The sequence below is a fragment of the Staurois parvus genome, unplaced genomic scaffold (assembly GCF_062004578.1).
Source record: "Staurois parvus isolate SC_StPar_1 unplaced genomic scaffold, SC_StPar_1.0 ptg000665l, whole genome shotgun sequence".
In the NCBI taxonomy this organism is placed as follows: Eukaryota; Metazoa; Chordata; class Amphibia; order Anura; family Ranidae; genus Staurois; species Staurois parvus.
The window spans coordinates 441342-454683 of NW_028318461.1; the positions used below are offsets into that span (position 1 = coordinate 441342).

The following is a 13342-nucleotide window of genomic DNA, read 5'->3' on the forward strand; positions in this document are numbered from 1 at the left end:
AAATAATTTTTTTTTGGCATATATGTATATATATATATATATATATATATATATATATGTATGTGTGTGTGTGTGTGTATATATATATATATATATATATATATATATACAGTTGTGTTCAAAATAATAGCAGTGTGTTGAAAAACGTGAATAAAGCTCAAAATCCTTCTAACAGATTTTATTTCGATACACACAAATGCATTGGGAACACTACACATTCTGTTCCAAATCAAAACATGAAGAAAAATAGATCAAATTTGTGCTGTTCCTCTAAAGAAATTGAAGAAAAGTAAATATTAGACTGTTCAAAAAAATAGCAGTGTTTGTATTCTTCTTTACAAACTCAAACATTCACTATATAAACTGAAAAATGTTTGAAGATTTTGCTTTCCTTTGAATCACTTAATGAATATTTAGTTGTATAAGCACTGTTTCTGAGAACTGCTGTACATCTGTGTTGCATGGAGTCAACCAACTTCTGGCACCTGTGAACAGGTATTCCAGCCCAGGATGATTGGACTACATTCCACAGTTCTTCTCTATTTCTTGGTTTTGCCTCAGAAACTGCATTTTTGATGTCACCCCACAAGTTTTCTATTGGATTAAGTTCCGGGGATTAGGCTGGCCACTCCATAACGTCAATCTTGTTGGTCTGGAACCAAGATGTTGCCCGTTTACTGGTGTGTTTGGGGTCGTTGTCTTGTTGAAACACCCATTTCGAGGGCATTTCCTCTTCAGCATAAGGCAGCATGACCTCTTCAAGTATTCTGATGTATTCAAACTGATCCATGATCCCTGGTATGCGATAAATAGGCCCAACACCGTAGTATGAGAAACATCCCCATATCATGATGCTTGTGCAACCATGCTTCACTGTCTTCACAGTGTACTGTGGCTTGAATTCAGTGTTTGGGGGTCGTCTGACAAACTGTCTCCGGCCACTAGACCCAAAAAGAACAATCTTACTTTCATCAGTCCACAAAATGTTGCGCCATTTCTCTTTAGGCCAGTCAATGTGCTCTTTGGCAAATTGTAACCTCTTCAGCATGTCTTTTTTTTCAACAGTGGGACTTTGCGGGGGCTTCTTGCAGATAGCTTGGCTTCACATAGGCGTCTTCTAATTGTAACAGTACTCACAGGTAACTTTAGACCTTCTTTGATCTTCCTGGAGCTGATTGTTGGCTGAGTCCTTGCCATTTTGGCTATTCTTCTATCCATTCGAATGGTAGTTTTTAGCTTTCCTCCACGTCTTTCAGGTTTTGGTTGCCATTTTAAAGCATTTGCAATCATTTTAGCTGAGCAGCCTATCATTTTCTGCACTTCTTTATATGTTTTCCCCTCTCCAATCAACTTTTTAATCAAGGTACGCTGTTCTTCTGAACAATGTCTGGAACGACCCATTTTCCTCAGAATTTCAGAGAGAAATGCACTGTAACCAGCATGTACAACATTTGCTGCCTTCCTTCCTTAAATAAGGGCAATAATTGCCACCTGTTTTTCAAAGAATGAATGACCTCACTAATAGAACTCCACACTGCTATTATTTTGAACATGCGTCTTTCAATTAGTGATTCAATTACACAGAATCAGCAGCATGCATGTCATGACTGTTGAGTCTGTTGGATTTCTATTTCTCTACTACACCTGCTAGTAAATTATTTGCCATGTAGAAATATAATTTCTACCAAAAACAGTGATTGATCAGGTTAGTGATGTCTGACTGCTATTATTTTGAACACAGCTGTATATACGCACACACTGGGGTGTATTTATATATAAAATTGCATAGCTGTTCATCAAGACTGCGTGTAAATTTGTTCCGTGCAAATGGGGCAAAAAGCAAATGTTCTCAGGCTATATTCTCTGCAGTTCGAAAATTTTAATGTGAAAAATGCCACATCATGGTTACTAATTGGCGCTGCCTGTCATAGAGAAGACATGTGCCTCTGCTTTATCTAATTTCCATAGTGAGGTATTTTTCTCATTCAAACAGCAGAGAGTATAGCCTAAGAATATTTACATGCAATTTCAATGGATGAACAACTATGTGATAGTTGCATAAGGCAAAGTTAGTAAAGCTAAGTAAGGGATACATGCAAATCTTGTATGCATAAACTTCTATAGTTATACCCATTTAAGACTGAATATGTAGATTCCTGTGTAAGTCTAATCATTAGAGTTTATGTTCTTAAGGTGGATTTTTTGAAAGAAACAAAGTTCTAATGTTAACTTTTGGTATAGGAGTCTGTGCTGATGAATACATTGGATTTTACAGCTGATGGAACTTTCTTTTTTTTTTTTTTTTCCCTTTAGACGATATAAATAAAAATCTCATGTGTCGCCATATTTGGCATTTGTTGGGAGAGGCCCTCGGAGGAATACAGTATACAAGAATGTCTGTTGTTACACCATATTATTACACTGTAGGTAAGAAGATGTACATAAACGTAATCAGTTGGGGGCTTTAGACGTTTGATGTGTGTCCTAAATACTTCAATGGACATACTGCAGGGAAGTACTCAAGAGTGTCCAAACACTGTTTAGAAGCTTAGAAAAACTCTTGGAAGTACTGCCCAGACCACATAGATCTTTGATTCGAGATATATAAGCACTTTGAAAGTCTCCTTATGGTCTGGGCAGTACGTCCAAAATAGTTTTTTCTATGTGTATGTATGGGATGTGGTGCAGGAAATGAACATGAGGATGAGAAAGCTTTTCTTTGTAGTAACTGTTCAGCAGCTTCATGGAGAAATAAGATGCAACAACGTTATTATGACATTTGATCTGCATATGATGCTGGTTAATGCAAACTTACAAGGAAAAAAAAAGTTTTAAAGGAGAAGTACAGGATGTCAAAAAAAACAAACATATATATTTATTTCCATGGTGCAGCATTTGTCTGATCCTGCAGCTGTCCCTGAGACTGAGAAGCAAACGATCACTTGACCACTGATTGCTTGGTTCTCAATCTTCACTGAGCAGAGAGAAGTGACTGTCAGTTACTGGCACTCTGCTCTTCCCCTCCAGCGCTCACGGGAGTGAAAGGTTGTGGAGGGGCGGGAGTAACTGGCTCAGACTCAGAGCTGTGCACCCAGAAGAGAAGTATTGCCAACAATAACTTTTATTGTTGTACGCATAAGTAACAAGACTGCTGACCACCCACGCAGGGGTACACAACAATGAAGGAAACAAAGCATATAGGCATGAGTGATATCTCTTTCAACTAAACATTTTGATGATGCAAAATATCAGCTAGACAACCTCACTGTTGGGGCCGTAGGTCTGCACAAATTGCCTTTTACAAGACTATATCACTAAAAGTAAACCTTTAAAACAATATATGTATTGCTTACAAAAAACTAGTGACACACTCCGATTGCTCTTGTGCACAAGGGATATGCACCCTGGGCATAAGCTAACCTCTCCTAAACACCCTTATTCTTGTCAGCCCCATCTTTGCTGAAAGTGCACGTTAATTATTTCATTGACCAGAATTCTGGCCATTGAAATGAATTAACGCTTGATGCGCCTAATGTTAATGTGCATTTAAACATGTTTACACATTTTTTTAAGATTGGCTTAACTTTTGCTACATTTTGTTATGTTACAGCCTTATTCCAAAATGAATTAAATTAGTTTTTTCCCTCAAAGTTCTACAAACAATACCCCATAATGACATCGTGAAAGAAGTTCATTTTGAAATCTTTGCAATTTATTAAAAATAAAAAACGAAAACAACCACATGTACATAAGTATTCACAGCCTTTGCCATGACACTCAAAATTGAGCTCTGGTGCATCCTGTTTCCACTGATCATCCTTGAGATGTTTCCACAACTTGATTGGAGTCCAACTGGGAAATTCAGTTGATTGGACATGATTAGGAAAGGCATAAACCTGTCTATATAAGGTCGCACAGTTAACAGTGCATGTCAGAGCACAAACCAAGCCATGAAGTCCAAGGAATTGTCCGTAGACCTCCGAGACAGGATTGTATAAGGCACAGTTCTGGGGAAGGGTACAGAAAAATTTCTGCAGTATTGAAGGTCCCAATGAACACAGTGGCCTCCATCATCCGTAAATGGAAGTTTGGAACCACCAGGAATCTTCCTAGAGCGGGTTGCCTGGGCAAAATGAGCGATCGAATAGCCAGGGAAGTAACCAAGCACCCGATGGTCACTCTGAAAGAGCGTTTCTCTGTGGAGAGAGGAGAACCTTCCAGAAGAACAACCATCTCTGCAGCACTCCACCAATCAGGCCTGTATGGTAGAGTGGCCAGACGGAAGCCACTCCTCAGTAAACGCAAATGGCAGCCCGCCTGGAGTTTGCCAAAAGGCACCTGAGGGACTCTCAGACCATGAGAAACAACACTCTCTGGTCTGATGAAACAAAGATTGAACTCTTTGGCCTGAATGCCAAGTGTCATGCCTGGAAGAAACCAGGCACCGCTCACCACCTGGCTAATACCATCCCTACAGTGAAACATGGTGGTGGCAGCATCGTGCTGTGGGGATGTTTTTCAGTGGCAGGAACTGGGAGACTAGTCAGGATTGAAGGAAAGATGAATGCAGCAATGTACAGATACATCCTTGATGAAAACTTGTTCCAGAGCACTCGGGACCTTAGACTGGGGCGACGGTTCATCTTTCAACAGGACAATGACCCTAAGCACACAGCCCACATAACAAAGGAGTGACTATGAGCCCACTCTTTAAATGTCCTGCAGTGGCCCAGCCAGAGCCCAGGCCTGAACCTGATTGAACATCTCTGGAGAAATCTGAAAATGGCTGTGCACCGATGTTCCCTATCCAACCTGATGGAGCTTGAGAGGTGCTGCAAAGAAGAATTGGAGAAATTGCCCAAAAATAGGTGTGCCAAGCTTGTACCATCATACTCAAAACGAGTTGAGGCTGTAATTGGTGCTAAAGGGGCTTCAACAAAGTATTGAGCAAAGGCTGTGAATAGTTATGTACATGGGGTTTTTTCACATTTTTTTATTTTTAATAAATTGCAAAGATTTCAAAACGAACTTCTTTCATGTTGTCATTATGCAGTATTGTTTGTAGAATGTTGAGGAAAAAAATGAATTTAATCCATTTTGGAATAAGGCTGTAACATAACAAAATGTGGCAAAAGTTGAGCGCTGTGAATACTTTCTGGATGTGCTGTATAGACTAACATGGAGGGACCCCAGATGCCCCTAAAAGCAGCGTTAAAAGCTTTGTGTGTGCATGATCCCTAAATGTATTATTTCAAACCCCCCCCCCCACCGCACCCATTTGCCGACCCTGCCTTCCTTTTTGTAGGAGAGGGTAGATATTCATTTAGAAAACCAGAAAAATGGTTGTCCAAATAAATTTTCCAGCTCTTGACAATTGCAGCGATACCATATATGTGTATGTTATTTGTTGTTTGTACCCGTAGTACAGCCCAGAAACAATCTTGCACATTTTGGTTTTTTTTTGTTTGTTTTTTTACCTAAAACACATTGACACTGATACCAATTTTTTTTTTATCCTGACCTTTGACCCTAACCTTGACCCAAACACTTACCCTGGCATTAAACTTTTTTTTTTTTTGCAAACATATTTTTCCCCTCTATGCCAGGAGTTAGACTATGTATCTCCTCCAATCATAGAGAGCGGAAAAAAAAAAAAACAAGGGGGCTGGGCTGTATAGTGACTGATCACTGTGATAGACAATCAGAGGCTATCACAGTGATCATGTGTCCCGGAATCGGGAGTCACGGGTCCTGATCGTTAGAACGAGACCCAGGGCTCTCAGTGACACCGCAGTCTTTGTGCTGGGAGGGCACTGTGCGGCGCGCTCCCAGCAGAAAGACAGGTGTACAAATATGTGCCCCACAGAAAAAAGCCCAATTCTGTGAGGCCTCATATTTGTGTTACATCGGCGTCAAGGGGTTAAAGAAACTGAGAAATTTTGACCACAGAGCCTTTGATATGGTGTTATATTTGTTGTCTGTAGACTTTGAATTTATACTGGATGAGAATAAAAAACCAATTTCCTACATGGACCTAAACCTGCTTTCTGCTGATGTTTCCAAACCGCAGTTTGGGATTGGCGGTACGATGCAGGAAAATAAACCTTTGCCACCAGGAGCTCAAAGGTCAGTGACCAGAGAAGTTAGTTTTGTTTCCCTATTAAAGCAGATCTCAAGCCTGCCAGTTAAGGAGAATTCCACTGTTTTAAAAAAATAAATAAATAAATAAATAAATATGCCCATATTGCAAAAATGTGCATTTACTTACTTATTTTTTTAATTGGAGTCTTCAGTGCATTGCAGTCACAACCAGTGGATCATGGGTGCAATGTGGCTCCTGTAGACATCGTCCTCGAGCTCAGGTCTGCACTGAGGTACAGACCTTTGGTTACAGAACTGAAGTATTAATGGACTACAAGTGCAATGATGACCCTTTGCTGTAGTGCAAATGGGACTTGTAGTCATATGTGAATGAATGATGCAGCTGTGCAGACACAGCCACAGACAGCCGTGCCAAATTGAGGTGGCTGCATTTGTTTCCTTTTTTAGGCTTGTTTTCCTCTGTTTTCACCTGGTGATCTAGCCAGTAACACAACTCCTGTATTAGAGTCCCTCACTCTGGGTGAAGAAGCACAAGGGACACAGCAAACAGCAACACTGACAGTCTGTGGGGGGAGGGTAATGTTAAATTTACTAGCAGATTTAAATACAGTAACAAGTTGATGCCAAATTCCAGATCACACTTTATAATTAGTTACAGCAAACATTTTTTTTTCCTTATGAGATAAAGGTTTTACATATAACAAGCTGATCATTTTATGCACCCCTTCCAGTGTTGAATGGGTAGCCCCTTCCCTTTAAACTGATGCATCTGGAAGAGAGCTTGTTCCTTTGTAAAACAGACAAACTGGCCAGATCACCAGATTAAAATAGAAGAAAGCAAGCCTAAAAATGCAAATAAATGCAGCCACCACATCTAAAAATAGTTAAGTTGCAATATAATGTTTGCTTTAGGGTTTAATACTGCCTTATCCCTCAGATTATACTGCTGCCTACAGGAAGATTAAACACTGGCAAACAAATTGTAGGCCATTCAAGGATAACTCCTTCCACTACCAGGATGTCCAAAGTAGTAAGAATAGATGCCAATTCAACCTTCAATGTCCTTCAATCAACTCCAAGAAAAGTATTTTATGCCAAGTACAAAAATCCTATTTTCTTTCTTGTCCGTTGAAGGACACCAGAAGTTTTTTTGTTTTACCTTGGTAATGTCCAAAAGCAGTTCAACTAAGGGGTGGGCTGCAGCAAACAAATGTTAAAGCCTAGTTTACACTTGCAGTTGGGGATTGGTAAACGTGCCAAAATCCCCCTTGAGCTGCAAAGGCAGCTGAGGGGATGCACATATGCTGCGATACACCAAATGTGACCCATTTGACTGAATAGGGAAGCTGATGTGGGGTTTTAAGGGGTTAAAACAGGCAGATAATAATGCCTCCTCACCACCTGCCTAATGCCCTTTGAAAAGAGATCCAATGTGGATCACTCTACAGAGGGCAATGCAAGTGTAAAGAGGCCTAACAGGCCCCAAAAAACAGAAGATAAATGGGGATTGCCCACAGCTTAAATAGCCTGCTGAAGAACCTTACATCTGAAACGGGTATCAGATGAGGCTGCAGTGTCCATCTGGTAGAACTTTGATAAGTGTGAACAGAAGACCAGGTGGCCTTGCAAAACTTGGGAAACAGTCGCTTGATGCCGAAAAGCCAGATCTAGTAGAGTGCACTTTGATGAGAATAGGAGGATACTTGAGACCATAAGCTTGAATGATGGTCTGCCAGACTAATCTAAAGATGGTGGAATGAGAAACAGGTGCAACTTTTCTGGGTCCATCCGGAATCACAAAAAGGAATCCGTCTTCTTAAAAGAAACGGTGGCTGTGAGGTAGTTTCTTACAGCTCGAACCACAGACAGTGTTGGGAAGTTTCCTTTTGGTGAACTTGAGCCAGACAGAGGAACCAAAGAACTCAGTTGAGGTAAAAGACAAAAACTGCCTAAGGCAAGAAGGAAGTCCCGAGGCCTCAATAAAAACCATGTCACTATGTAGAGCCAGAAAACGTTCTTTGCAGGATAGAGCTGGCAGCTCAGACTAGCAGAGGTGAAATGCTGTCTTGTGGGTGAGAGCGGAGAGAGGAAAAAATAAACGTTTCTCTGAACACAGCAGAACTGTAGAAAAGGTGTCTATCCTTCTCTGACACTAGCAAAAGTGGGAGGAGTTATCCTGGGCCGGATTAAAGTATTGTTTGCCAGTGTCCATTCTTCTGTAAGTGGAGGTACAGTATGACCTAAAGGTTAAATCTGAACTCCAACTTTAGTGAAGTTTAAATAATTTGTTTGAACTAAGCTAGTCCAAAAACAGTATTACCTTCACTAACACATGCAGTGGCTGTGAACACTCTGTAAACTGTGTCTAGCTTCCAGCAAAGGGACGTGAACTTCCCCAATAAAAGAATACAATGAATAAATACAAAGTTTCCTCTGGTTGGCTGAAGCAGGGAGGCGGCGGATGATGTCACGATCTCAACTTCGTCCAATCACAGGCATCTTTTTATTCATTCATGCAATACAAAGCTCCCTGTAAATTGGCCTGACTCAGTTTTGTTCTGAGAGCAGGACAGGAAGTTCCTGTACCTTTGCCAGATCACAGCGCTGTATAATGTAGCTGAGGCTACGTATAGTTTTTACACGTACACAGCCGCTGCACCTGTTAGGTAATAGTTTGTTTGGACCAGCTTGGTCCAAACTACAGTATTTTCTGGTGTATAAGACTACTTTTTATACTTAAAAATATACCCCAAAAATTGGGGGTCCTCTTATACGCGGGGTATAAAATGTGAACCTTGAGTTTGTTGTGCAAAAAAATAAATGAGTGTACTTGTGAGCTACTATGGTGTTTGTCTAAACTATTACCATTAATTAATTTGACAAACAAAACACAATATATGATACACCTGTGGTTCGCTGGCACTCACACCTACTCATTAGACAGTGTTCTGTGAGAAAATGAAATATATAAATTGTGCCGCGCTCCTGTGTATAAATAATTACAATATTCACTATTTCAAATGACAATCCAAAGTTAAAAAAAAATATATATATATATATGAAAAAATAATAAAATTATATATATACTTATATCTAGTGTATAAAATACAATTATCTTCTGCTTATAACATCATAAATAAATACCGCATACTGTGCTGGTGACAATAGTAAATAGTGATAAAAACAATATATATGAAAAAGTGCTCATAGACAGTCCTCTTTCAATTTAAATTATGATGGTGCAATCCCATAAGCCACGTGCAGTGTGATTTTATTATGCGCTCACCTCAGGTTTTGCCTTATAAAAAGGCAAAACTAGCTTTTTGTCCTTATAGGACTGCTGGGATGATCCTCCTGCTTAGGATATTCCTGATGGCAAATGGGATAATTATGCTCGATCTTAATCCACCTGGGATCTCTGGAGTGATTATGCCTGCTGCTGATCAGGATTTGATGGCTGGATGGATATTTCGCTTTTTCTTCCAAAGGTCTCCTTTCTCCTATACTGATTTCTCTCCAATATATCACAGGATGATTGTATGAAGAAACAAAACCATCATAGTGCTTTATCCTTTTAAAATTAAGGCTTTATTTGCTGCTGCAAGTTCCATACAGAGTTTTTAGCATAGGCTTCAGAGTAAGGCAGTTTCAGCCTGTCCTGCAGTTTCTGCTATGCTTGCCGTGCTGTGCTGTGTCCAAGACAACGTCGTGATATCAAAGCCCCTCCCCTACGCGTTACGTCACCGGGTCACGTGACTTCATCAGGGGGATATGATTCCCCTGTATATATATCATTTTATTATTTTTTCATATATTTTTTTTTTTTTTTTTTACTTTGGATTGTCATTTGAAATTGTGAATATTGTAATTATTTATACACAGGAGCGTGGCACAATTTTATATATTTAGGTGAACCTTGAGTTTGTTTGGGTCAAGCTGGCTGGATGTGTGGTAATACTGTACATACAGTATACCGTGCTGAGCCAAGCTGGCTCAAAACAAATGTCCCTATGACAGATTAATCTGTCAGCCCGCTGGATGTGCGGTATATACAGTATACTGCGCTGAGCCAAGCGGTTTCAAAACGTACCGGTACGTCCCTACTATAATTTTGGCTGAGTCAGAGAGGTGGGCTGATGATGTCACAACCTCAGCCAATCCGAGCAGGCTTTGTATTCATTAGTAGAATACATCGCTTGCCTTGATTGGCCCAGTGTATACTGTATGTAGCCGCAGCTACCGTACATGCACGCATCCAGCGGGTTGATTACAGTAGGGACGTACCGGTACATTTTGAAACAGCTTGGCTCAGTATACTGTATATACCACAGTGGTATATACTCAATATACTGTATATACCACACATCCAGCGGGCTGACAGATTAATCTGTCATAGGAACATTTGTTTTGAGCCAGCTTGGCTCAGCGCGGTATACTGTATGTACATTACTGCACATCCAGCGGGCTGTATATATACTGTATGTAGCCGAAACTACCATATTACCGCACATCCAGCGGTAACCATCTGATTTGGAATGTGATCCATATGATGACTGTCTTACAAATGTATCACAAGATGTCATTCATGAACTTATGTTGTCAGAGGATGAACATGTGGATTTTGAAGGATTTTAAGTACCGGTAAGTCATAACCATTTCAATTAAAAAATCTGATGTTTTTAAATGGTGTTGCCTCGGAAGGGGGGTAGTCTTATACGGCGAGTATAGCCCAAAACCTATGTTTTAACTGGAAAATTAGGGTGTCATCTTATACACCCAGTCGCCTTATACGCCGAAAAATACGGTATTTAAACTTTACTAAAAGCTGGAGGTCTACTTTAAGGAGGTCCTCTGTTCCTCAGTGGATGAGAGAAATAAAATTCAAAGATGTGTATTTTTTGTTCATGTAAATTGTCTTTGCTGAGAAACAGAACACACTGGTTGTACCTGTTTCTTTCCCCTATGTAACTGTAAAAACAGAGCATATGAATGAGTTAACTTGAAATATGTGGGAGTGCCATGTGAGCAAAACCTCAGAAAAATAACATTCTGTTATATATTACTTTGTAATATATTTTCCACGGATGCATACTTTCTCGGTCAGGGTTTTTGAAACCCTAGGATTCCTCAAGAGAAGTTCTTGCTTTTCCACTGAACACTAGTGTATTGGGGCCTTTCTCCAATGACCACTAAGCTAGGAAGTTGGTTGATCTTTGCTGACGACCAATGTAGTTGCACACTTTGCTGGCCATCATTATCTTATTGGGGCACTATACTGACCACCAGGGTACCGGGTCAGGGTGTCAAATACATTGAGAGTGCCACTTTCCTTATGCTTTTACAATTACATTGGTAATTTGCTCTTAATGCTGATGCCCCTTGAGCTGTAGTTATAATACTGTAATTGTTAGCAGGGGTTCCCTAAAACCTGAAAATTATTTCAAGGGTTGCTTCATTTTAAGAAGGTTGAAAAAGGCTGCTCGAGTGGCTACACATATTCATGAGAAATGTAATTAAAATATGTCTATCTGTTCTTATTTAAAGTACATTAATAACATTGTTTTTAATATTGTCAGGGTTGCTGTGAATGTTCTTTACCCAGGAGAATACTGCAGAAACTCTTTCCATACTAAGGGATCGATGGCAACGAAGAAGAGACATCTAGAAATTCTAGGATATCATGTGATTGAGGTAAACAAAACTTGTCATGATCTAGGTAAACAAGCTTTATCCTAAAAGATGCAGGCTAGAACTTTAGCTTTGTGCATGCGTGGAAGTGATGGACCAGAGGTAGCCTGATGTAAACAAACACAAGATATCTTAACAAAACAACCTCTTGAGTGCGGTGCTTAAAGTTGAGCTCCACCCAAAAGAGGAAGTTCCGCTTTAAATACTGGTCTCCCGCTACCCGTGAGGAATTTGCATCTGTGGGGGGTGGCGGATACCAGATTTTGACAGGTACCCACTCCCACTGCGATCACCTAAGCCAGTGTTTCTCAACCTTTTTGCCTTTGGGGAACCCTTGGCAACAGGACTGGGATCTCGGGGAACTCCTGAAAAAAAAATGTCACATCTACAACGCACGGAACATTGGATCTGATCAGCAAGCTGTAGATATAAGAGCAATTAAGAAACCGTATCAAATAATAGATTAAATATTTAAAAAACTTACCTCCTTTATGTGAAACTTAGGCTTGCTTTTTTCTGCACAGATGCTCAATTCTGGGTCAAACTTTAGAAAAGCACACACGAATTTCATCTTCAACTGAAATTAAGCGATTTCTTTCCTTGCTCTTGATGCTTATTAAACAGGAAAAAGCTTGCCTACACATGTAGGAAGTAGAAAATTGCAGCAAAACATTTAAAGCCTTTCTGTACATGGCAGGATACTCTTCTTTGACTGAAATCCAGAATTTGTCCAAGGATACATCATCAAACCTCATCCTGAGGGTACAGTCAGACTGTAGATCACAAATTTCTTCCTGTTCTTTTAAACTCAAGTTCTTTGACTGAACAGAAGACTCAGAGAAAGGGCTCCTCACCCAATCATGCATTTGTGTTGAAAGAGAAGGAAAATAATCAATTTTGCGCTGCAGTACATCTAAGTGGCTTTCAACTAGACTTGAAACTTGCTGGTATCCTTCCTCACTTCCAAGGCCAAGCAACATAGGAAATATCTCCAGATTTCCTTTAAAAACATAGCTTTTCCAAAGATTCAATTTCCTTTTAAATCCAAGTATCTTGTCACTTGAAAGCACAATATTTTCTCCAGAACCTTGCAGAGACTTGTTGAGCAGGTTTATGTGGTTAAAAATGTCAACTAAGTATGCCAGTTTCTGCAGCCATTCTTCATCTTCAAAGCACTCCGCAAAATTTGACCTACTAATTTCTTGAAAGTACTCTCTTAGTTCTTCTTTCAGCTCAAACACTCTGTGGAGAACTCGTCCTCTGCTAAGCCACCTGATTTCTGTATGTGTGAAAAGAGTTACGTGGTCCTTCTTCATGCTTTCACAAAGTTTTTGAAACATTCTTGAGTGAACTGGTCTTTGTTTAATAAAGTTCACCATTTTTGTTGCATCATCCAGAACACTTTTCAGTTCTGCATCAAGAGTTTTGGACGTGAGCACCTCTCTATGAATAAAGCAGTGTGTTGTGACACATTTTTTTTTTTTTTTTACAAGTGAGGAAAAGCCTTTCATGGACCCAACCATGAATGGGGCATCATCAGTACAGATTCCAA

The 13342-nt window shown here is 39.9% G+C and overlaps 1 protein-coding gene across 3 annotated transcripts in view; it reads left to right on the forward strand.

The window, feature by feature from the left end:
* Window positions 1-13342, forward strand: part of FASTKD1 (FASTK mitochondrial RNA regulator 1) — a 92402-nt gene that overhangs the window by 75581 nt on the left and 3479 nt on the right. For 2 of the 3 annotated variants that reach the window (XM_089651879.1, XM_089651880.1), the window contains 3 exons: window positions 2314-2427; window positions 5985-6126; window positions 11679-11793. In XM_089651879.1, the coding sequence (XP_089508005.1) occupies window positions 2314-2427; window positions 5985-6126; window positions 11679-11793 (371 nt within the window). The remainder of the gene's footprint in view (window positions 1-2313; window positions 2428-5984; window positions 6127-11678; window positions 11794-13342) is intronic. The other variant, XR_016305810.1, reaches the window with a different exon arrangement.